This window comes from Hyperolius riggenbachi, chromosome 10, assembly GCF_040937935.1.
Source record: "Hyperolius riggenbachi isolate aHypRig1 chromosome 10, aHypRig1.pri, whole genome shotgun sequence".
NCBI classification, from domain to species: Eukaryota; Metazoa; Chordata; class Amphibia; order Anura; family Hyperoliidae; genus Hyperolius; species Hyperolius riggenbachi.
The window spans coordinates 221,097,379-221,124,232 of NC_090655.1; the positions used below are offsets into that span (position 1 = coordinate 221,097,379).

The 26,854-nt window shown below is 45.1% G+C and overlaps 1 protein-coding gene across 1 annotated transcript in view; it reads right to left on the bottom strand.

Moving 5' to 3' along the window:
• Window positions 1-9,897: 9,897 nt before the first annotated feature.
• LOC137534545 (zinc finger protein 271-like) overlaps window positions 9,898-26,854 on the bottom strand; it is a 43,578-nt gene continuing 26,621 nt past the window's right edge. The window contains exon 7 of the mRNA XM_068256088.1: window positions 9,898-11,865. Coding sequence (XP_068112189.1) covers window positions 10,481-11,865 — 1,385 coding nt within the window. The 3' untranslated portion in view covers window positions 9,898-10,480. The remainder of the gene's footprint in view (window positions 11,866-26,854) is intronic.

Sequence of the window (26,854 nt, forward strand, 5' to 3'; positions counted from 1 at the left end):
CAGAAACGTTGCTGCAACGTCCCACTGTGACTAAGCCCTTAAAGTAAATGGAAGATAATTATTGATTGTTCCCATAAATAGGTTCATTAGGGATCGTAAAATCCAACTTTCGAAATCGACAGAATTTTCAATTACAGTCAATTAAAAAATTGTTTCACATTAATTCTCACCAAACACTGCGCTGTTTCAATTCAGTCATAAATAATGCATAAAAAGATCACATCTGATGAAAATATTGCACCGTTAATGGGCACCTATAATTTGAGCTAGAAATCCAAATTTCCAAGGGAGTGGCATAAACTTCTGTGCAATTTTTCAAAAGATTGAATGGTGTAAATCATTTTCTGTAAAGGTGCGTACACACGCACTACTAAAGAGAATGACGGGTCCATCAGACCCTCCTGCTGGGCGGTCGTTCTCCCGCCAGTAGTGCGTGTGTACAGTCTGTCTGCACACTGATAAGGCGGATCGTTCAGAAACAGCCTTATCAGTCTGCAGATAGACTGTACACACGCACTACTGTCAGGAAAACGACCGCCCAGCGGGAGGGTCTGACGGACCCGTCGTTGTCTTTAGTAGTGCCTGTGTACTCACCTTAAGATTTTCTGTTAGATTTAAGCTTCGTACACACGCCTGATCAAAGGCAACGACAGGTCCATCGACACCTCCAGCTGGGCGGGGTTTCAGCAGACAGTCCGGCATGTGTACAGCCTGTCGGCGGACTGATAAGGCTGTTTCTGAACGATCCGAACTTATCAGTCTGCAGACAGACTGTACACACGCCAGACTGTCGCTGGAACGCCCGTCCAGCGGGAGGTGACTACGGACCCGTCGTTGCCTTTGATCAGGAGTGTGTACGGGCCTTTACCTGCCAGATAGATAATTTCAAACATGCCAGAGCTCGTTCACACCTAGGGTGCTTTAGGGTTTTTTAAAGCGTGTGCGATTTTTAAAATCGCCCTAAAAGCGCTTGTGCAATGATTCCCTATGAGAGTGTTCACATCTGAGCCATGCGATTGCGATCCGCTCACCAAAGTGCTGCCTGTAGAATTTTTGGGGCGATTAGCCTATAATGGAAGGTATAGGGAAATCGCAAAACGCTTGAAAAAGCAATTTGTATAGCGATTTCCCCAGCACTTTTTAGAATACATACATTGTATTTATTCTTTTCCAGGTCGAAGAGTTCACTTCCTGACTAACGTCAGGAAGTGAAAAAACAAATTGCTCTGCAAAAGCGCTTAGAAAAGCACTTCACTAAAAATCACTAACGCGCAGCTAAGCGCTAAAATAAATCCCGCACAAAATCGCAAGACACTGGCGTCAGCGATTGCGATGTATGATGTGAACAAGGCCTAACTCAAAGACCAAGTTAGTGAGCTTTGGGGTCCTTGGCATTAGTAATGTGAGAATGGAAGCAGTTGAAATTTTCCCATTAAAATACTTTAAATCAAACAAATCGGATTGGCTGTTTTTGGCTCTGCCCCTTTTCAGAATTTGATTCCCAGTCACCCAATGATCGACTGTAGCAGGTTTGAGGGCTCTGCCATTAACAGCACATGTACATAAGCGGATCCAGCTTACTGCACAGGCGCGGCCATGCTCATGTATGAAGAGGAGCACGGCTGTGATGTTCCGGAGGGTCCCGGCGAGTAGTGGCACGGGACACTGGAAGCCTCTGTAGGATCCAGAGGCCTCCCTCTTTTGAAGTAAGTATGTGTTATCTTACCTCTGCTGAAGGCAGAATCTTGGCTGAACACTGCCCACCTCTATCATTCTCCCTGCAGAGGGGCCCTTAGGGGGAGAAGCCTAAGGGTAGGCCCCTGGCTCCATGGCCATTCTTTGGTGCAGGAGGGGGGAAAAGCAGGAACAAACAGCAGTAGGGAGGTGGTACCCAACACCCCCCCTCCCTCACCTTGGGCTACCATCAGAGTTCCCTCCTCAAACAACGACAGTTGAGGGGGACCCCATCCAGAGTTTCGCAGGGGGGCCCAGTGATTTCTAGTTACGCCCCTGTTCTCCCTCCTTATCCCTCACTCCATTGTGCGCCGTTCTTCATCCCTCCCCCCAGGGCCGGTCCTAGACTTTTTCCTAAATTAATGCACAGCAGCCGACAATTTACTCTGCTTCATTTAATGTTCTCACATGACATGCTGGAGCTCATCAATAGCACACTGGCTGGCTGCGAGTCTGTGACAAACTGCTCACCCTCAACCAGGACAGCAGTGCCACCTCCTCCAGACTCCTCATACAGCACAACAAGCTGCTTTTCCCCAATGATGACCTCTTCACTTCGCTCGCTCTCCTCCTACCCTGACTGCATGCTGTAAGTGTAAACACAGTACAAACATGCTGCCCCTGTAATTTTTGCGCCTGATGCAAATGTTTCACCTTGTTTCATGAGAGAACTGGCCCTGCCTCCATCCCCTCAAAAGTAACAGAAAGCGTCACTAGCCAACAGGCTAGTCACCTGTTCCGCCAACTCCTTGTAGGAAAAAGCCTGAGAGCTGTGACCTGGAAGTCCTCAGTAAAAGGCTCAGACACACTATAAGCGATGCGATTGATTAGCGCTTTTTAAAAATTGCTCCCATTCACTTTCGTTAAAATCGCAGTAACAATTGCTGCGATCGCGTACGTTAACAAAGACATTGTTGCCCACTTAGGGTCCTAGCCATTATCCCTTGGACGGGGCTCTAGAGAAGACTGTGGGGCATCATAGACTCTGCTGGTCAAACAGCATACAATTTTAATCCATCTATATTTGCCCACATTAAGAATGAGGATTCAGATTCTTATAAGTACATATTTATGAACAACTCTTAAAGAAACGGGGGGAGCAGGCATATACTGTGACCTGACCTGATGCCTACCACACTACTGTGCGTTCTACTCTGCACCTTTCCACGTTAGCCTATACCCCGGGGCGGTTGCGATAAGCCGCCCCCATCACTGGGGACCCCCTATTCCCTTCCCCACATCTTATCTAATATGGGTTACTCTTGCCCCTGCAGCACAAAGATGCCTGCTTTTGCATGGGCAGGCACTGGGAACTTGGAGATGTGAGGTTATGTCCGAAATGTAAACTATGCATTATTATTCTCACTTCTCTACTTTTGTTTACAGGGGCTTTCTCTTCCCCCGGGTTTTTCTTTGATGCCAATGTTCGTTTAGGGCGTTTCTCACAGGGCCGTTTCTTGGCCAGTGCGGGCGGGCCGACCGCCCTTGGCGCAGACCAGCAAGTAAAAGAAGGGGGACGCAGGCAGAAGGACAGCGCAATCACCTTCCTTGACTCCACCTGGGTGTCCTACATTGTCATCATCACGTCACCACCACGTGATGACACCTGATGTCCTATAGCGGTACTGCAGGCTGTCGGTGCCCGTCGCCCATGGAGGGTCGGGTTGCCGGGGCTCTCTTCCCCTGTGTGTCTTCCTGGTCCCTGCTTCCTCCTGGATGAGCGGCTGGTCACTAGTAAGTAGACAGAGCTACTTGTGACCTGTGGCTGTATGATTGACTCTAAAGGGTTTGCAAGTCCATATGGGGGGGGAATGGGGGGACACACACACACACACACACGCAGTTTTTACACTCTCACCCTGGGTGCAATGTAGCCTAGAAACTGCTCGGGTTTCTCAATACACTTGGGCTCAAAGGTCTGTCAGTTCGATGTCAGATCAGGGTGGGTAAGGCCTTGTTCACACTATACGTGCTGCCGTGTGCATTTCGGTAGCGCGTATAGTATGCGGTCCACAAGAACATCAGAAGTGCATATAGAGCACTTCCGATGTTCAGACTATGCTCACTATACAGCGATGCGCTATCGCACTGCTGCATGCATTTTTGCCCAAGCACATCGCTGATCCCATTCAGCAAAAAGCAGTTTTTTATTCAATAGAACACGTGAACGAAAAATGGGGGGGGGGGGCTTCAGACGAGCGAGGGAAGCCTTGATAGGATCCTTCCCTCTCTTCAGGGGGTAAGTATCTGATTTTGAACCCCAGCTTCAGCTCGGGTTGACTTTAAAGTGGACCTGAATTCTTACACAGAAGGAAAACAGAGTAAAATGAACCCTGTATGTATTTAAAGAGTTTAGCCTGTCTAATTCCCCCTCATATGTGATTGTGCACAACTGTAGTTTGAACTCTCATCTGTGTCAGCTTAGGAAGCTCATCTGCCATGGCAGAACAGCTAATTTGTAAACACATGATGTTAACAATATGTCTGCTTACATGAAAGCAGGAAGTAGACACACTGAATATTTATTGCAGGATTGGTATCAGCTGATTTTTTTTACTTGAACGGTTATTATGCTTTTGCTTATCTTTAAGTTCTGAGTTTAGGTCCGCTTTGGCCTTGTTCACATTAGAGGCGTTTTTGTAAAATTTTAAGCGCGGGTAATTTTCAAATTCGCCCTGAAAGCGCTTGTGCAATGATTCTCTATGAAAGAGTTCATATCAGAGCGGTTTGTTTGCGATCCGCTTTGAAATGCGGTGCTTGGGCCATTTTTGAGGCGATTTTCTCAATGGCAGGTATAGGAAAAACGTAAAATGCTCACAAAATCGCTTTGGCAAGCGATTGCATGAGTGTTTAAAAAAAAATACATTGCAATCAATTTTGGTAGGGTTATCAAACAAATTACCTCATGTGAGGTAACTTATCTCATGAGGTAATGACATTTCGCAATTCTGGTAGGTTTTAGTCATGTTTTACCTCTTGAGGTAAATTATACGGTAATTCATGAGGTAATTTACCAAAAATAGCTATTCTCATGGAAATTAGGGGGCATGTTAGCACATAATTTACCGATCAGGTTAACCTGTACCTGGAAGTAAAGTCAGTTTGTAAGCATTTTTCAATGGAGTTCTTATTGCTGTTTTAGGCTGCTTTCACAGTGGGACGTTAAACTCCCACGTTACAGCAACCTGTAACGCAGCCCAACTCACAGTAATGAAAAATCAATGGGCTGGTTCACAGTGCCCACGTTGCGTTTGAGTATAACGCTGTATGTTAAATAAAAGTGCAGCATGCTGTGCGTTATACTCGTATGTAGCTGCGACTGTTTGCACATGCTCAGTAATGTTTTTGTTTTTTTTTAAATGTGCCGCATGCGCAGTTTTCGTTCAATCCGCATGCGTCAAAAAGTACACATCACATACGCATCAAGAGACGCATAACACAGATCAATGTAACGTCCAACTTCAAAGCTAACATGCGTTGCGTTAGGGGCACGTTATGCGACCTTAACGTTGCATCTAACGCCACGTATTGATCTGAAAGAGCCCTTAGTGTCGTTCCTATTCAGGCTGTGTAATAAAAAAAGAATAATAGAAATACAACTCCAAATATTTACTGGATTATTTTTTGTTATAAAGGATGCCTATAAATGTACTTTTCATAGGTTGCTGCATAATCAAATACACCTTCCCCCTTAAAAAAACATTTTCCAAAGACTATCCTAACTTATGGAAGACAATTAAAGACTACTATTATTTATTTAATGCATGCTCACCGCTGAAATACCTCATGTTTTACCTCAATTTATGCATTTACCTCATGTTTTACCTCATTTTCGGAAATGGAGAAAAATCTTTCAGAATTCTAGAAAAAGAGGAAAATACCTCATGAGGTGTGTCACGGAAGAGCCGTGATAAAAGAGAACACAATCGCAATCGGTTTGCTGCACCGATTGCCATTGACGTGCCAGATCAGAATCTGATGTTTAGGGCTTAGCAGGCAGCCAAGCCTGAGGGTCTCTGTTTTCTTCATATCCCTTAAAGAGTAACTGTCAGGCTGCAGAAGCTAATTTAAACCTCTAGTCTCCTGTGTTAAACAGTTTAGAAGGAAGCCAAAAAGACATTACTGAAGATAAAGATCTCTCTTACCTTTGATGTGTGCTTATCAGCACAGCTTAGACCTAAGCAGGACGCAAGCCGCATAACATACTGCAAAGCATTCTGGGGCCCTCCCCTCGGCTGCTAAGGAGAAGACGGGATCAAGTTTCAGCAGCTTCTAAAACTCAGTCCAGCCACAGCACAGATAAATCTCGGGGCAGCGTACACTGCAGGAGTCCGCTATTGTTCCTAGCCACATGGCTCATTAATATTCACTGCAAACTAGTGTTATTCAGTATGAGCTGTTCTGTGATCAGAAGCAGGCAGGACATGACGACACATTTGGCTTCACAAACATGGAACCTGCCATGAGCTGTCAGGAGCATCATTCTCTGCATATACTATATACAAATTCTGTGAAATCCAAACGTGGACAGTGAAATGCATATGTAATGTAAGTACAGCCAATCTTTAGCTACTGATATATGTGTTTATTTTCTCTGAGACCCTATACCTAACAGCTCCTCTTTAAGGTCCGTACAGACGCCGGACTGGAAGCAACGACGGGTCCGTCGTCACCTCCTGCTGGGTGGGCGTTCCAACAACAGTCCGGTGTGTGTACGCACTGTCGGCAGACTGATACGGCTGCTTCTGAGCGATCCACCCGGCTGATCGCTCAGAAACAGCCGTATCAGTCCGCCGACAGACTGTACACACGCCGGACTGTCGTTGGAACGCCCACCCAGCGGGAGGTGACGACGGACCCGTCGGTGCATCCAGTCCGGCGTGTGTACGGACCTTTAGCAGAACTTTATTTTCATGGGACAAGTTGATAAGACCTGATAAGACCGGTTTGTGTAATTAACTTGATCAAAAGAGTTCCTTCCTGGGCCAGTGACACCTAGGTGTGAAAGCTTTCCAGCAGTAAGCCCAAATAAGAAAGTGTTGCTGCCTTTTAAAGAGACAGGATAAACCACAATGGGAGATCAGACTTCTCGACTCCGTTGGAGACAGAGGAAACATAAATGTAGTATATGAATTTTAGCCCGTTTAAGGAATACCGATTATATGCGAGATATTAAAGTTATATCATTTGATTCGGGGTGTCTTGAAGGACATTTTGATACCAGTCTTGGGGGGCCAGGGATAAGCCACGACCAAGTATTAAACCTCTCAGGAACTAAACATAATATGGTAGCCACGTCTGATGTCATAGGAATTGTCATATTCTGAAGAATATGAATCTGTCATCCGCACAAATATGGTATCTTCTGTCTTTGAATTACATCGTTTTATAAGTTTCAGCCTAAATCTCTCTCCAAGGACTTGACCTGTGATTGGCTTGTCAACCAGAGGGGCGGGCTTGGTACCACCCCAAAACTAGCTTCCATAAAACCAAGCTTGAGGCAGAGAGGAGGAGTCCTCCCTTGTGTACCATCACTTGATCAAGCCAGCCAACCAAGGGACCATGTGGATGGCGGCCATTTCCTGAACTGAAACAAAGGACATTTTCCATGTGCTCAGATTTCCTAGAAGGACATATTTTCACCTGACTTAAGTATTCGTATTTTCTCTCCTTCGCTTTATTTTTATACTGCGCTACTAATGTCTCTATAATTGTTGATTTTAATGATTTTCTGTATATATTAATTATTTATATTGCATTTATAATAAACGACTCTAAAGTCACTTATTTGTTCAACTACACCTACTATTCAGCAACACAGAAAGAATTCTAGCTTCTGAAGATCGCTACGGAGAATTGTTATTAGTCAGAACAGGGTGTGTTTTAACCGTTTTATTTGCAGGTATTAGTATCAGGCAGATTGGGGCTTCTCTTCCCATCAAAAAGAGATGGTGGCAGCCTAGTATTTTGTGTTTAATAAATCGCACGACTCCCTCTGGTCTGTCTGCTGCCAAAATTCCAGTGGTTTCTGCACACCGATTGCGACCACAGATTGCATGGTCTGTGTGATGGAACCGATTGGAAGGCATTGTGCAGACCGCACAATGCCTTCCACTAGGGGGCGTGTGACAAGGTATTTTACCTACAAAAAAATATTTACCTCACATAGCTACCAGAATTGAGGCCATTTTATTTATTTCTTCCAGATTTTTTTCCGGATCAAAAGACAGAAACGCCCTGCAAAAGAGCTTACAAAAACGCACCAAAAAACGAGCGAACGCGCAGAAAATCACCGGAAAATCCTCAAAAAAAAAAGCAGGAAAGGAAAAAAAGCCCACCGCGGACGGACACGCGAGCCAAATGCAATGTGAACAAGGCCTTTAAGTTTCCTGACAAAAAAATACTTAATTAGTTCAGATTCCATGATGCGGAATCTAAAGATTCCTGGATGTGAGATTACGCCCAGCACTAATGAGATCACGCATGTGCAAAATTAAAGTGACTGTGTCTAATTAAAAAATAACGTTTTTTTCCCCCCCTTTAATGAATTGTTAACCCCAACCTAATTAACCTGTTGTTTCATCTATAAATTGCCTTAAGATTCATGGACACCTGAAAAGCTGAAGCCCATAGCCATCAGATGTGATTACTAGGGAGACAGCTCGGGTACCCAATGCATCACTATGTTGTTGCCAAGCAATGTAGCAATGACAGCAACGAAGTCCCCAAACTGTGCGCCCTAGCGATCACACGCAATCGCCACAGACGCCCAGGCTGGCAATGACGGCACGCTACATGCTCAACTACTGACATAATGTATGGTATCATTTTAACCAGGATGAGCCAAATAATGGTGGTTTTTAAACTGTTTCACTTGTTATGTGAAAATTAAAAAAAAGGTTTTAATTTTTCTGTTAACTCCTAATTTTCCCCAAGAAAATGCATGTAAAATTAAACAATTCTTGGCAAAAAAAATTACCAAAAGAAAGCCTAAATTGTCCAAGAAAAAACAATATATGCACAATTTTGATGGCATAAGTAGTAAAAAGGTATTGCTGTATCAATAGTGACAGCTGAAATGCCAAAATTGGCAAGAATCTCAAGGGGTAAAATCCCAGGAAGGCAAAGTGGTTAAAATACAGATTAAAAAAAAAATATGAACAAACAAGCATTACTACGCATTCCCTTTACCAATTTCCAGGCCACACTAGATGAAATCTTTGTCTTGCTGGTGGCTGTGTGGCTCTGACAGGACGTAGATTTCAACATCACCGTCGTGCAGTTCCGCCACTCCCACAGATTGGGTCGCACTGCCCCCGCCGCAGCCCCCTCGCCCTGCCGTCAGTATTTCATTAGCTCCTGACCGCATGATCACTGTGAGCCAATCCCATTGGCTTACACTGATGACAGGGTCATGAGCCAAATGAAATCGGCTCCTGACCGGAGCACAAAGCTCTGCCGTCATAGCAACGGCAGAGAGAGAGGCCTGCGGTTATGGGACAGCGGCGTGACTGGCAGGTTTGTGTGGCGATTCATCGGTAAGCCCTGTTTTGCGGTACCAGCCGCCTCTGGTCCTTCAAGAGGAACTGTCTCGAAAATCTTAAAATTGAAAACACATACAAATAAGAAGTACATTTCTTCTAGAGTAAAATGAGCCATAAATGACTTTTCTCCCATGTTGCTGTCACTTACAGTAGGTAGTAGAAATCTGACATTACCGACAGATTTTGGGTTAGTCCATCTCTTCATGGGGGATTCTTAGCATGGCCTTTATTCTTTATAAAGACATTCCCTGAAAATTTATACAAAGATGCTGGCCAGCCTCCATGTTTGCTGCACACTTTTTGGGAGGTTGGACAGAGCAACTGCCATTCAGTGAGTAAATAAAGAAAACCCTAAGAACCCCCCTATGAGAAGACAGGCTAGTCCAAAATCTGTCGGTTCTGTCAGATTTCTACTACTTACTGTAAGTGACAGCAACATAGGAGAAAAGTAATTTATGGCTCATTTTACTCTGGAAGAAACGTACTTCTTATTTGTATGTGGTTACATGTATTTTAAATTTTAAGCTATTCGTGACAGAGGTCCTTTAAGGGGACAGAGGCTGCTGGTACAGAAAGGGTGAAGTTATTCATACGCTTTTAGTAATGATCAGTCCATCCGTCTAATACACATTTTCTTTATATAATGCTCCAAGCAATTTGGGGTGACCACAATGAGCATTTTGTATGCCCCAGTTTGATATTCGCACTCATTAAGTACCTACATCTTCTCACAAAAATGAGATTATGACATTCAGCAAACTGTCTTGCATGCAAGGCCACCAGAGGTACTAAAGTTTGTGTACAGCTTTTCTACAAACAGATAAATGTGATTGCTAAACTAAGACAGTAACAATCAACAAGTTTCACTCTAAAACTGATTACTTAAAAAAATAAAACAAGCTCAGATTTAAATAAAGTCTATTAAAATCGTCCAGAAGTTGACGTGGTTTTAGAAACAGACAGGCTGTCAAGTCAGTTCCATAGTTAATGATCACAGTTTTTGTTTTTATGATCCAAAAGCTATAATGTCTCAAGATAATAGACATGGGCATGAATGACACCACAGTTTGAGAAGAACTTATGGAATGGCCATGGGCACCAGAGACGCTCCAGGCTGAGGATGCCTACATATTCGCAGTGAGCCAAAATAGTCAAGTTCTGCTTATCTTATCTTGAAAGTTTACAGTCCCCATTTAGATGCATCACAGTTGTTTTCCATGAACTTTCCTGTGAGCCACGAGAACAGAGTTGCTAACAAATCCTTTACCACATTCCGAGCATATAAAAGGCTTCTCTCCCGTGTGGGACCTCTGGTGGATGATGACTTTGGAGTTACTAGTGAAGCCTTTGCCACAAATTGGACAGGCGAAGAGTTTCTCACCCGTATGGACTTTTCGGTGGGCCGAGAGGCTGCCTTTGGTGGTAAAGCACTTTCCACAGATAGCACATGAATACGGCTTTATGCCTGTGTGGTTCTTTTGGTGGACAGACAGCTGTGAATTCTGGGCAAAGCATTTGCCACACTCATTGCAGATGAAGGGCTTTTCACCGGTGTGAATGCGCCGGTGAGAGGCCAGGTCAGACCCCTGGGTAAATCCTTTCCCACAATCTGGGCAGAAGAAGAGTTTTTCCCCGCTGTGAATTCTCTGATGGGTCACCAGGCTCCCTTTTTTGGCAAAGCACTTCCCACACTCGTTACACTCAAAGGGTTTTTCCCCTGTGTGGCTCCTGTAGTGGATGACCAAGAGGGCATTGCACACAAACCTCTTCCCGCAGTCAGGGCAGGCGTGCGGCTTCTCTCCCGTGTGGCTCTTCAGGTGTTTGGCGAGGTGAGAGTTACTGGCAAAGCGCTTGCCGCACTGCGTGCATTCGAAGGGCCGTTCCCCAGAATGGATTCTCATGTGTTCCTGAAGGATGGCGTTTCGGGCAAAGGCTTTCCCGCACTGCTGGCAAACAAAAGGCTTTTCCCCCGTATGGATCCGCTGGTGAATGACCAGCAACCCATTGCTGATGAACCGTTTGCCGCAGTCAGAACAGACGTGAGGTTTCTCATCTCGGTGGTACTTGATGTGTTTGACCAGTTGAGAGTTGCTGGTGAAGCATTTGCCACACTCTGCGCAAGGGTAAGGTTTTTCCCCTGTGTGAATACGCTTGTGCTCGATTAGGATGGTATTACGGGTGAACCCTTTGCCACACACATTGCACACATAGGGCTTCTCGCCCGAGTGAAGGCGCTCGTGCCGGATGCGCTGACCGTTGCTGATGAACCTCTGTCCACATTCGGAGCATGCATAAGGCTTCTCCCCAGTGTGTAGTCGCATGTGCTCCACCAAGATGGTGTTTCGGCTGAAGCCTCTATTGCATTCGGTGCAAACAAACGGTTTCTCCCCTGTGTGAGTTCTGAGGTGGTTGGAGAGCCGGGCTTTGGTAGCAAAAGTGTCCCCACACTCGCTGCAAATCAATTCAGATTTGTTACTGCTGCGCCGTTTTCTGTCCAGGTTGCGGAAGAAGCTGCCTTGGGTTGGTTTCTTTGGAGCGGAATCGGAGCCCGTCGTTCCAGAGTCTGAGGTTTTCTTGTTCTGTCCACCTGTTAAAAAAATGAATACATTTCACTTCATGAACTTTTGTTGTGGTGGTTGCTGCCTAATAAATCATCTAAAAGCTTGCAAAAGCGAACGTTTTAACAAACGCTGTTAACCGTTTACAAAAGACTTGACTAAGCAACATGGCGATTGAAAGCACAGAAACGCAGATGTCCTTCTGATCGGAGGGCAGCACATGACAACAAAACAACTTAACTTGCAGTCTTCACCACTGGGAGGCACGGATCTACACAGCTCTGATCATGTGTGTAGCCTGGGAGTTATAATTGATGGGGATTTAAACTTCAGAACTCACATCTCTGCTGTGGTGAAATCATCCTAACTTCGCAAAAATCAAGCACCTCGTCCCCCCAGAAGATCTACCAACCTTAGTTTATGCCTTCATTACATTCCGACTGGACTACTGCAATGCTCTCTACACTGGCCTTCCAAAAAAGGACTTGTACCACCTACAGCTGATACAGAATACTGCTGCCAGACTGCTAACCAACCAACCCCGTCACTGCCACATAACGCCAGTCCTGCACTCCCTTCACTGGCTACCTATTAAATGGAGGGTCCTATTCAAGATCGGCCTACTGACATTTAAATCCCTGAATAATCTAGGCCCTGGATACATGAAAGAAATGTTGCAGCTGCGTAGCAATCCCCGCAATCTCAGATCCACAGGGTCTAATAATCTAGTCAAACCAAGAGTCCAATTGGAAACTTTTGGTCCCAGAGCCTTCTGTCATGCTGCTGCTACGTTTTGGAACTCCTTACCTCAACAGATCAGGACAGTTCCATCCCTGGACGTGTTTAAATCCAGACTGAAAATCCGCCTGCTCAGTTTGGCATTTGCAGAATTATAACTTTTGTTGTGTGAATACTTCATCCTACTACCAATTACTGAATCTGAGAGAGCCGGAGCGCTTTGAGTCCTATGGGAGAAAAGCACTATAGAAATGTAATGTTATTGTATTGTATAGATGTCCTTGTGATCCAGCCCTAAAGTTCTAAATAACAATTTCAGCAAGTTTGCAACAACGTATCCATATCCACTGTTACCTGGTCCAAATCAGATGATATCAGAATCGGAATCGTTTATTTTGCCAAGCATGACTGAATCACGCCCGGAATTGGGATTGGCACAATACGTACCTCAAGAAGAAAGCACAGAAATAAAGGCTCACAAGCATGCAGGCTACAAGCAGCAGGAACATAGTTTACATTGTACATATCAGTTTCTAAAATGTTTTTCATTTTTACATAACAGTTCCAGTGCTGAATGATTAGCCATGTAACTGGTTGGCCGCGACAAAGCCCAGGCCGCAGCTCATTGGAATGGGCTGCGCTGACGGAAGTATATGGAGGGAGTTTAGGAGGCTGACAGACGAGGGAAAGAAAGAATCTCTGTGCCTTGCTGTCTTAGTGGAGATCGCCCGAAGCCTCCAGCCCAATGAAAGGAGACTGAAGTAGCAGTTTCCTGGGTGGGAGGGATCATTGGCGATCCTCAGTGCCCTAGAACAGTGTTTCTCAACATTTTATTGGTATGTGCCCTTTGTAAAACCCTGTACTCGCCAAGTACCCCCTAGCATAGTAACCATTATTCCAAGTACCCCTTCACAAATATATATTTAATCATAGTACATGATAATTGGTTCTAAATGATTTCCAAGCATTTACTATTGCTTTTCATTAGCTAAAACACTAATTTGGTGTTTAAATAAGATTTATCATTTTCTAAAACTCTAAATGTGTTATTCTTAAGTATATCAAGCACAAGTACCCCCTGCAACCATCAGAAGTACCCCCTGGGGTACACGTACCACACGTTGAGAACCTAGGCCCTAGAACACAGGCTTGTGTTGTGTAGGTGGGCTAGTGTGGGGAGGGGTCTCCCAATGATCCTCTCCGCTGACCTGATGACTCTCTGTAGTGTTTGCATGCCAGCATATCAGACCAAGATGGAAGAGCAGATGTTCGATTCAATTGTGTCAGAGTATCACTATTGTTTACAACTGCTAGTGAGGTTTAAAGGCCATGGCCCACATGCAATTAACTTTTATCTTAAGTGATATTTTCAAACTGGTCAATAAAATGCTTTTTACCCCATTAGCCGTGCTGATGGAACTGCTGTGAAACTGCTGTGCGCTCTAAACCTCTGCCGGCGGGTGGAAGGGAGCAGTTATAGTTGCCTGTTCCGGATGGCTTCCTCCACCCACGGCTCTGAATTTCCGACATGTCTTCTGGGTCCTGATCACATCCGATTTGGCATGTGATGGGGATCCAGAAGACGGTGTCAGCGTTACAGCGCCACCCCATGGTAGAAGATGCGTGATCACCCCTGTTTTACCACAAGGTGGCACTGTAACGCTGACACGGTCTCCTGGATCCCGATCACCTCATATCATGATGAAGAAGACATGTCAGGGTCACACCACCGCCATGGAAGAAGCTGATCCAGCAATCCAGACAGGTAACTCCATGCTGTCCTCTCTGCATGTCCTGCCAGGTTGGGGAAGGCACACTTTCCCAGCGGCAGGAAAAATTCAGCCCAGCAGCCAAATAAAGTTTTATTTTATTTTGCTGCTAAAAGGTTTAATATCCAGCAAGCAAGAAAATACATACAATAGTTTTGATAGTACAATGGCAAAGTGCTGAAATGTTTTTTTTTTAAAGTTTCCTGACCTGCTTCATTTAAAATTACGACAAGTTTGCAACTTTTTTTACCTGGGTCTTACCAGACTATTGTAAGGACTGCCAAAACGTTAGTGATTTAATGGTTGTGCCATTGCAGTCCTGGATTAGACTGTCCTGGTGTCATGGTACTCGTCTAGTTCTGTGTTCTGATGTGGAGGCCCCATTCTGCATGCGGACTGACAGGGAAACGCAAGTCAGAACGCACCCCTCTGTGCCTGTGTATTGGTGCACAATGCTATGAGCTAATGGCCATGTTGGCACATACGAGTGAAATTGGCGCAGGATACAGCCGATATACGGCTTATGCATACTAGAGAAGAGTGAAAAGGTGTGTGCTCTGACATACAGCATATATACTAGCTGCCTCAAGTCTATCGACTAAATGAAATTGACTCTCGTCTAATTAAAAAGGGCAAGGCGTTTGCATGCTGCATTCGCCTACCAGAATATGCAGGATCTAAGGCTACCTCCCTGCAGGAGTTGGCCCACGCAAAATACTTTGCATCTCAACAGGGAGCATAAGAAGGCCTACACGCGGCGTTCCTGTTGAGATGCAATGGATTTTGTGGGCCAACTCCTGCAGGAAACGCAGTGAGTTAGTTTAGACCCTGCATATTCTGGCATGCATATGCATTTGCAATGCCATTTTAATTAGTCAATAGACGTTTAGGCAGCCAGTATATAGTCAGGTGAACCTGGATAGAGCACACATCTCTTTGTTCTTCTACATGTGCAATATACGGCTTATCCTGCTGTTGCACAAGTCCCAGAGGTGTTAATTACTATTCCCCCTCCAGGTCCACTTGGATAGTGGGAAATTATGTAATACTACATAATGCTGCTGGTGGGCAAATTACAGTGTTTTTAACCACTTCACAACTGAGGGGTTTTACCCCTGGAGCACCAGAGCACCTTCCATTCATTTGTCTATAACTTTATCATTACTTATCGCAAGGAAATGAACTATATCTTGTTTTTTTCACCACCAATTACGCTTTCTTTAGGTGGACCTTTATGCCAAGAATTATTTTATTCTAAATGTGTTTTAATAGGAAAATAGGAAAAAATGTGGGAAAAAAAATCATTTTTCAGTTTTCAGCCATTATAGTTTTTAAATAATGCATACTACTGTAATTAAAATCCATGAAATGTATTTGCCCATTTGTTTAGGTTATTACACCGTTTAGATTATGTCCCTATCACAATGTTTGGCGCCAATATTTTATTTGGAAATAAAGGTGAATTTTTTTCAGTTTTGCGTCCATCCCTAATTATAAGCCCATAATTTATAAAGTAACAGTGTTATACCCTCTTGACATAGATATTTAAAGAGTTCAGTCCCTAAGGTAACTATTTATGTATTTTTTTTAATTGTAATTTTTTTTCCCTTTTTATTACAGAAAAAAAAAAAAAATCGGAGAGTGTGGGAAGTAATGAGTTAATTTATAATGTACAACTATATATTTGTATATGAAAAATGTTTTTGGGTGTAGTTTTACTATTTGGCCACAAGATGGCCACAGTAATTTTTTGTGCATGCGTCCTGTAAGCGTAGGAAGGACACTTACAGGAAGTGCAATGAGGCTGGGAAACTTTTTTTTTTCACACACTTACAGGAAGTGCAATGAGGCTGGGAAACTTTTTTTTTCACAATGATCGCGCTGCTTCTCATAGAAGCAGCCGATCATTGTTGGGGGGCTTAGATCAACAAACGGGAACGGTTTTTCCCATTCATCGATCTCCAGGCGAGCGGGCAACGGCGTGCACGAGAGCGGGATCGTGCGAACGAGCGAGTGGGAGCACGGACAGCGGTGGGGGTGCGTGTATCTACGCTCCTGGTGGGGAAAGGATGTTAAAAGGAGCGTAGATACACGTTACTGCAGGGGTAAAGTGGTTAAAGTAACTTCAGCTCCATCTTCTGACAGCGTCGAAGTTACTCACTGTGCGCCGCTATAGCCGTAATTCCTATTATGGTCTATGGTGGCACTGGCTGTGCCCACATCTTCTGCGCTCTAATCGACGTGCTCATCTGTGGGCAACCTCAGGCAAGTTTGTTCTCAGGCTTTTTATCCTATATCAGACATGTGTCCAATTGTAGATACGTTTATTGGGTCATATGCTTTTTCTCCTGAGTTTTCTCCTAGAAGATAATTTTTCATCTTCGATTTATAATAACTTTTTAGCACTTTGTGATGGTAAAAGTACCAAAAAGTAGTTGAAAAAGGACTATCAAAATTAATTTGAGCACTTTCTTGCTTGCTGTTGGTTTTAAAGGCATTTTATTGTCAAGTTTGAAAATATCACCTAGGAGAAAATTCAGGTGAAAAAGTTTATTGCATATGGGCCCTTGTATGTGTAGGAAGCGGATGCATCGATTATTAGTGCAGGGATCCCTCAAGGAGATTGGTCTGCACCCTGGCAGAGGGGCTTAACCCACATTCCTGTTAGATATGTGGAACCAACAATCTCGCTTATTTTGGGATGTTGTGTTAGCCGCTACCGATCTGTGAGGTTTGAGCGCAGGTTTTGTTAGCCATGTAGTCTGAACTTTGCCAGTCCTGACCTCTGCCTATTAGCAATGTAGCTTGAACTCTGCCAGTCCTTGTCTCTACCTGTTACCCATGTTGCCTGGACTCCACCGGTCCTGACCTCTGCCTGTTAGCCATATAGTCTGAACTTTGCCATTCCTGACCTCTGCCTATTAGCAATGTAGCTTGAACTCTGCCAGTCCTTGCCTCTACCTGTTACCCATGTTGCCTGGACTCCACCAGTCCTGACCTCTGCCTGTTAGCCATATAGTCTGAACTTTGCCAGTCCTGACCTCTCCCTTTTAGCCATGTAGCTTGAACTCTGCCAGTCCTTGCCTCTACCTGTTACCCATGTTGCCTGGACTCCACCAGTCCTGACCTCTGCCTGTTAGCCATGTAGTCTGAACTTTGCCAGTCTTGGCCTCTGCCTATTAGCCATGTAGCTTGAACTCTGCCAGTCCTTGCCTCTACCTGTTACCCATGTTGCCTGGACTCCACCAGTCCTGACCTCTGCCTGTTAGCCATGTAGTCTGAACTTTGCCAGTCTTGACCTCTGCCTATTAGCCATGTAGCTTGAACTCTGCCAGTCCTGGCCTCTACCGGTTACCCATGTTGCCTGGACTCCACCAGTCCTGACCTCTGCCTGTTAGCCATGTAGTCTGAACTTTGCCAGTCCTGACCTCTGCCTATTAGCCATGTAGCTTGAACTCTGCCAGTCCTTGCCTCTACCTGTTACCCATGTTGCCTGGACTCCACCAGTCCTGACATCTGCCTGTTAGCCATGTAGTCTGAACTTTGCCAGTCTTGACCTCTGCCTATTAGCCATGTAGCTTGAACTCTGCCAGTCCTTGCCTCTACCTGTTACCCATGTTGCCTGGACTCCACCAGTCCTGACCTCTGCCTGTTAGCCATGTAGTCTGAACTTTGCCAGTCTTGACTAGAGATGTAGCGAACGGTTCGCCGGCGAACGGTTCCAGGCGAACTTTGAGGGTTTGCGATTGCCTGCACCAGGCGAACTTTTGCGGAAGTTCGATTCGCCCCATAGACTTTAACCTATTTTGGTTCCTGGATGTAGTTTCTAGGTCCAGGAACCATGCGCGGCCGCGGATTCGGTAGCCACGGAATCAATGTATCGGGCTATGGTGCCCGATCATTGATTCCTCTCCCCCGCTGAAAAAGCGACAGCTTCTCTCGGAAGCTGCGCCTTTTCTGGCCGTTCCCTCTCCGATGAGTCACTCTAAGCGTGTGTTACGCTTAGAGTGACGTCATGTAAACAAACTCATGGCCGCCATCTTGTGGCCAAAAAGTAATACCACACCTGTAAAAAAAAAAAAAAAAAATTAACACACATTTACATTATAAATCTATTGTTTACCTCCCACCCTCCCAAAACTACCCAAATAAAATGTTTACTATAAAAAAAAAAAATTACAATAAAAAAAAAAAACATGTAAATATTTACCTAAGGGTCTAAACTTTTTAAATATCAATGTAAAGATGAAATATTTCTATATTTTTTTATTTTAAACTTGTAAATAGTGATAGATGCAAAATGGAAAAAATGCACCTTTATTTCCAAATAAAATATAGTCGCCATACATTGTGATAGGGACATAATTTTAACGGTGTAATAACCGGGACATATGGGCAAATACAATACGTGAGTTTTAATTATGGAGGCATGTATTATTTTAAAACTATAATGGCTAAAAACTGAGAAATAATGAATTTTTCCATTTTTTTCTTATTTTTCCTGTTAAAATGCATTTACAGTAAAGTGGCTCTTAGCAAAATGTACCCCCCAAAGAAAGCCTAATTGGTGGCGGAAAAAACAAGATATAGATCAGTGCATTGTGATAAGTAGTGATAAAGTTATAGGCTAATGAATGGGAGGTGAACATTTCTCACGTGAAAAAGACGGAACCTGAATGGGTTAATGGCCGCCGACTTTAACGGTTAATAGCAAAGTCCCCTTACAAAGTAGAAACACCAAAATTGTTGGGAATGTTAAGTGGAATAGTGGGAACAAGAGGAAACATTTTTTTTTCAAAAAGACCTTATACTTTTTGAGAAAATCAATTTTAAAGTTTCAAAGTAAAATGAGCCGATTCATAAAAAAAAGAACCGATTCATTAAAAAGAACCGGATGATTCAAGAACTGTTAGTATAGCAGAGAATGCGTCCTGAGCAGGACGTGAAGCTGCCGGCTCCGCTGCTGTCTCTCCCCACCTGCCTGCACCTGTCACCCTCACCTAGCCTGGCACTCAGCGCACCCATGGGTGCCAGGCTAGGTGAGAGTGACAGGTGAGGAGGTGGGGAGAGACAGCAGGAACCGGCAGCTATGCGTCCAAAAGGAGGCATTCTCTGCTATGTGGGAGGCGCCGGAGATCTTCAATCAACTTAATTGAAGATCGCAACATAAGAGGATACAGTTCGTTGAATCGTTTACCGTGGATATTGGCGTGGGAAAACTTTTTTAAAGGTACAGGTAAGTATTTATGGTTAATTTAGAATAATAAAATACTTTTCTCGTGGTTGTGTTTTTATTTCATTTAAAGAGAGTCTGAAGCGAGAATAGATCTCGCTTCAGACCTCATATATAGCAGGGGCACGTGTGCCCCTGCTAAAACGCCGCTATCCCGCGGCTTAATGGGGGTCCCTGTCCCCCCAAATCCCCTCCGTAATGCGGGGGAGCGCTTCCGCATTGGGGCAGGGCTAACCGCCGCAGCCCTGCCCCACGCGCGTCTGTCAGCGCGTATCTCCGCCTCTCCCCCGCCCCTCTCAGTCTTCCTTCACTGAGAGGGGCGGGGGAGAGGCGGTGATGCGCGTCTGATAGACGCGACTGGAGGCAGGGCTGCAGCCGTTAGCCCTGCCTCCAGGAAGACAAATCCTACGACCAACTTTCCGACCAACTTTTGCGGGATAGCGGCGTTATAGCAGGGGCACACGTGCCCCTGCTATATATGAGAGCTGAAGCGAGATTTAGTCTCGTTTCAGTGTCTCTTTAACCCTTTGTGGAAATGGGTAAAGGGTACTTTGTACCCCTATACTCATTTCTCCTGGGAGGGGGGTGGGCATCTGGGGTCCCCTTCTTAAAGGGGACTCCCAGATGCCACCATAACCCCCCCCCCCCCCCCCATGGAGTCGTCGCCCCCACCTCCTCCTGGGGCACCGGAGGTGGGGAAGAGCCCCTTGTCCACGGATTGGACAAGGGCTCCGGGGGGGGGGGGGGGGGAAGGCTTGCCTGCCCCTCCCCCCCCCCCCCCCCCCGGAGCCCCCCATACCATGGACCATGCGGGCTGGTATAGCTCAGGGTGCGAAGCCCCAGTCGGCCGGGGCTCCGCATTCTGGCTATCCCAGCCTGCATGGGGGACAAGGGGTTACAGAGGCTCGGGAGGGGGGACCCCACGTCATTTTTTTTTTATCACTTTTTTTTCACTTATTTCCCACACTCAGCACATAAAAATAATAAATATATATATATATATGTGTATATATATGTATATGTATGTATATATATATATATATATATATATATATACATATATATATATACATACATATATATATATATACATACATATATATACACACATAACACACATATATATATATATATTTTTTTATTTATTTTTTTTTTTTAAAGGACTTACAAGGCCACAAGTATGAAAAAAGTTAAATACCATTTCATAATCCAGATCCATGGAGGACGCCATCTGCGCCCCCCGTTCATTCCGCCATGGCACCCGCAGTAATACCGGCCCTGGTCGGGTCCCGACCCCTCCAAACGGGTCGGGTTCTCATTCCTCCCTCAATATGGCCGCCACAGATTGCCGCGGCTGTGCAGTCCGCAAAGATGCGATTGCGGCTGCGCAGCTCTAGGTCCTCCTCCCGATGCGTCCGATGTATGCACGCATATTGATAACGCGGCAGCAGGAGGCCCTAGAGCTGCGCAGGTGCAATCGCGTCTGTGCGGACTGCGCAGCCGCTGCAATCTGTAGCGGCCATATTGAGTGGGGAATGAGAACCCGACCTGTTCGGAGGGCCGGGAGTTGGGACCCGACCGGCAGCAGGAGCAGCATTGATAACGCGGCAGCAGGAGGCCCTAGAGCTGCGCAGGTGCAATCGCGTCTGTGCGGACTGCGCAGCCGCTGCAATCTGTAGCGGCCATATTGAGTGGGGAATGAGAACCCGACCTGTTCGGAGGGCCGGGAGTTGGGACCCGACCGGGGCCGGTATTACTGCGGGAGCCATGGGGGAATGAACGGGAGGGCGCGGATGGCATCCTCCATGGATCTGGATTATGAAAAGGTATTTAACTTTTTTCACATTTGTGGCCTCGGAAGTCCTTTAAATATTGTTTCCTGCTATCTTTTTAACATATCCTGCAAATTTGGTGTTGCTAGGATGTAAGGGGCCTTTGCTATTAACTGCTAAAGTCGGCGGGTGATGATAACCAACCAGAATTATAGGGGTGCAAAAGTGCTTAATTCTGCTAAGGCTTCCATTAGGCTCCCTATTTCACTTTCCAAAATCTCACATCTTTTTAAAGGGCAATTGCTCAGCAGTGGCAAATTTTCTAGCATTGTAGGAACTGTTAGGGGGATCATAACTGGTGAGTTTCGGGCCCCTAGGCCGAAGAGGTCATAGCCTAGGGTCACAAAAACCTGTTTATTTGGGCAATTTCAATGGTGGCAATTCTGAGGTACATAAATCGCAGCCATGGCTGTTAGCAATGTCTGAATCTCACGAAATGTCTCATGCAGGTAGAAGACATATTGTTAGACTTGGACTCCAAAGATGGGTTCCATACATCTCTGCAAACCAGAGTTACAGGGGTCCAAAATTGGTAAAATCCCCCATAGGCTTTCATTGGGCCTCCTATTTACAGTTCCAAAATCTCACATATTTTCAAAGGGCAATTGCTCAGCAGTGGCAAATTTTCTAGCATTGTAGGAACTGTTAGGGGGATCATAACTGGTAAGTTTCGGGCCCCTAGGCCAAAGAGGTCATAGCCTAGGGTCACAAAAACCTGTTTATTTGGGCAATTTCAATGGTAGTGATGCTGACTTACATAAATCGCAGCCATGGCCGTTATCAACGTCTGAATTTCACGAAATGTCTCATGCAGGTAGAAGACATATTGTTAGACTTGGACTCCAAAGATGGGTTCCATACATCTCTGCAAACCAGAGTTACAGGGGTCCAAAATTGGTAAAATCCCCCATAGGCTTTCATTGGGCCTCCTATTTACAGTTCCAAAATCTCACATATTTTCAAAGGGCAATTGCTCAGCAGTGGCAAATTTTCTAGCATTGTAGGAACTGTTAGGGGGATCATAAGTGGTAAGTTTCGGGCCCCTAGGCCAAAGAGGTCATAGCCTAGGGTCACAAAAACCTGTTTATTTGGGCAATTTCAATGGTAGTGATGCTGACTTACATAAATCGCAGCCATGGCCGTTATCAACGTCTGAATTTCACGAAATGTCTCATGCAGGTAGAAGACATATTGTTAGACTTGGATTCCAAAGATGGGGTCCCTACATCTCTGCAAACCAGAGTTACAGGGGTGCAAAATTGGTAAAATCCCCCATAGGCTTTCATTGGCTCCCTATTTCACTTTCCAAAATCGCACACCTTTTCAAAGGGCAATGGCTCAGCAGTGGCAAATATTCTAGCATTGTAGGAACTGTTAGGGGGATCATAACTGGTGAGTTTCGGGCCCCTAGGCCGAAGAGGTCATAGCCTAGGGTCACAAAAACCTGTTTATTTGGGCAATTTCAATGGTGGCGAGTCTGACATACATAATCTCAGCTGGTAAAGGCTTCAAAATTTTAGTGGTTTATCGTCCCCCCGGAGATGCTGACCCATTCCTACAGGAATTCTCAGAACTTCTGGCAATGCTAACTCTGTCTTATCCGAGATGGATCATCCTTGGTGACTTCAACGTCTGGGCTGATAACACTCAATCACAAAATGCAAATGAACTAATAAATCTCATGGGTGGACTAGGCTTCACACAAGTTGTAAAATCTGCTACCCACAGAGGAGGGCATACGCTAGACTTACTGTTCCACCTTGGAATGGACATTAGTAACATAACAGTAACCCCAGTGGTGTGGTCAGACCATCACATAATACAGTTTACTATTGAACATCACCCTATCAAGCAGCTCCCTAAAGAAACAATCAAAATCCGTCCCCTGAATAAATTAACACCGGAGAGGATAACTGCCAACCTGGATTTTACAAATCTGCTCCACAGTCAAATGGACCCAAACACTCTAGTAACCCAGTACAACAACACGATATATGAAACACTTGACAGTATTGCCCCATGGCGCACTAAATCAGCAACCAAAAAGCAGAAAGCTAATTGGTTTGACAATACCATCATGGATCTAAAAAAGAAAGGGCGCAGACTTGAAAGACAGTGGCGTAAATCAGGGTCTGAGGAGCACAAATCTAGCCTAATTCAACACCTCAGACAATACAAACAAGCAATAACCAAGAAAAAATCAGACTCTATCTCGCACAAAATATCTACAGCCAACAACAGAGCTGGTCAACTCTTCCACACAGTGGAATCACTCTGCAATCTTTCCTGCCTAAAAGCTCCAACCACATTCGCCAGGGAAAGGTGTAAAGAATTCTCTGCCTTCTTCACAAACAAGGTGTCTACCATCCGTGCCAGCATTACACCAACATCAATTGACCACTGGACTTTGCATCTGCCTACTACCGTACCACCATGGCAAGTCTTTGACACTCTGAGTGAAGAAGATTTTGGAATTCTCATTCAAAGTCTCCGCCCCACTACCTGCGACCTGGATCCTGGCCCAACTGGATCCTTAATGCAGTGCCCAGAGCTGATCAGGCCAGCACTTCACAAAATCACTCAGTGCTCCTTGCAAAGTGGACTTTTCCCAGAAGAACTAAAGAAAGCAATCATAAAACCCTTCTTGAAGAAACCATCACTAGATCCTGATTCTGTAACCAACTACAGACCTGTGGCGAACTTACCATTCCTATCAAAAGTTATCGAGAAAGCAGTCGCCAACCAGCTGGAAGCCAGGCTTACAGATAACAACATCTTTGATACTTTTCAGTCAGGATTCAGGAAAAGGCACAGCACTGAAACGGCATTAGTCCGAGTAATGAATGATCTACTTACTGCAAGGGACAAGGGTGAGTGCTCAATTCTGATTCTTCTCGACTTGTCTGCAGCAGTTGATACTGTGTATCATGAAATACTAATCCAGCGACTGAAGAATTATTGTGGCCTAAGGGGTACTGTTCTTAGCTGGTTTCAGACCTTCCTATCTGGCAGGACACAGCAAGTATGTCTGGGCACACACTCAGGGCCGGCCTTAGGTTTCACAGCGCCCTGAGCGAAACCTGATTTTTGTGCCCCCCTTCATCCTCTTCGCACATGCATGCACACCCACACACACACAGAGGCCCATATGCAATTTCTTTTCTCCTGATATATCTCCGAGGACAGTGGCTCCCAACCTATTTTGACGTTGTGACACATCACGCCAAATGCTCAGATCTCTGTAATACGTCACACATGTATAATAGAAAAAAATACTATTAATAACCAAATGGATGGAAAGAGTGCATTATCTTAAATATACTTAAAAATGAAGGCTAGAACCTTTCAGGAATATTAATACAAACAATCAGTGGGACAGTTAGCTGCCCCCCCCCCCCTTCCATTTAGAATGACAAAGAAAGACAATTTGCACCACACGTTATAGCCGCAGTATCCCCCCCCCCCCCCCCAAAAAAAAAAATGCCCTTAGACTCAGTATAGGTAGGTAGCCAGGTATAGGTGCCATAATATAGGGTCTCATGTGTAGGTGCACTCAATATAGGTTGCCAAGCATAGGTGCCTCCAGTACAGGAAGTTAGTTGAAGGTCTCCATCCCCCCCCCCCCCCCCATAGGTAGCTAGACGTAGGTGCCTCCAGTGTAGGTAGCCAGGTGCTGGTGCTCTCAGTAAAGGTAGCCAGCTATAAGTGCCCCCAGTATAAGAAATCAGGTGTAGGTGCACTCAGTATAGGTAACCAGCTATAGGCGCCCCCTTGGAAGCCGGCGCCCTGAGCAACTGCTCCGGTCGCTCATATCAAAGGCCGGCTATGCACACACTACTCTAATCCAGTGCCACTTCCCTATGGAGTTCCACAGGGTTCTGTACTATCACCATTACTCTTTGCAGTCTACATGCTCCCACTGGGCAAAATAATCCAGAACTATGGCCTAGGATACCATTGTTATGCAGATGACACACAACTGTATCTGTCCTTCAAGCCTGGCACCCAAGACCCATCAGCATCCATAAATGCGTGTCTAGTGGATTTACAAAATTGGATGAACACCCGCTGGCTGAGGCTGAACTCTGACAAAACAGAGGTGTTGGTGGTAGGTGGTCCACACATGATGGATAAAGTTCAAAACGCTCACCACCTCAAACTAGCAATTGGGGGAGATACTGTACAGTATAAAGACTCTGTGCGAAACCTTGGGGTGATCCTGGATGGAAATCTAAAACTCAAACAGCAGATATCAGCTGTCGTCAAGTCTTCCTTCTTCCATCTAAGAAATATAGCGAAAATCAAACACCTTATCCCAGCTGAAGACCCACCTGCCCTGGTTCATGCATTTGTATCCTCCCGCCTAGACTACTGCAACGCCCTGTTCATCGGATCTACAGAAAAGGTTCTGCGCCCCTTACAGCTAGTACAGAATGCTGCAGCCAGACTCCTAGCCAATGACCCCCGCAGCTCACACATCACCCCAGTACTGCAAACTCTTCACTGGTTGCCAGTAAAATGGAGAATCAATTTTAAGATCTGCCTGCTGACATTCAAGGCTCTAAACCACATGGGACCCAAATACATAGTGGATCTATTGGAACTTTATGCCCCTTCACGCACCCTCCGCTCTGCCAACAAGATGAAGCTGATTATTCCCAGGATACACTTAACATTTGGTGCTCGGGCCTTTTACTACGCAGCCCCTACTCTATGGAACTCACTTCCCCAATCATTACGAGAGGCTCCCTCTCTGGACAGCTTTAAAAAAAGGCTAAAAACTCACCTCTTTTCCCTAGCCTTTGAGACTGCATAATGCAGGGTCACAGCGCTTTGAGTCCCCAGGGAGAAAAGCGCTATAGAAATATTATTGTTATTGTTATTGTTGTTATTGTTATAAATCGCAGCCATGGCCATTAGCAACGTCTGAATCTCACGAAATGTCTCATGCAGGTAGAAGACATATTGTTAGACTTGGATTCCAAAGATGGGGTCCCTACATCTCTGCAAACCAGAGTTACAGGGGTCCAAAATTGGTAAAATCCCCCATAGGCTTTTATTGGGCCTCCTATTTACAGTTCCAAAATCTCACATCTTTTCAAAGGGCAATTGCTCAGCAGTGGCAAATTTTCTAGCATTGTAGGGACCCTTAGGGGGAACATGACTGGTGAGTTTCGGGCTCCTAGGCCGAAGAGGTCATAGCCTAGGGTCACAAAAACCTGTTTATTTGGGCAATTTCAATGGTGGCAATTCTGAGGTACATAAATCGCAGCCATGGCTGTTAGCAACGTCTGAACCTCACGAAATGTCTCATGCAGGTAGAAGACATATTGTTAGACTTGGACTCCAAAGATGGGTTCCATACATCTCTGCAAACTAGAGTTACAGGGGTCTAAAATTGGTAAAATCCCCCATGGGCTTTCATTGGGCCTCCTATTTACAGTTC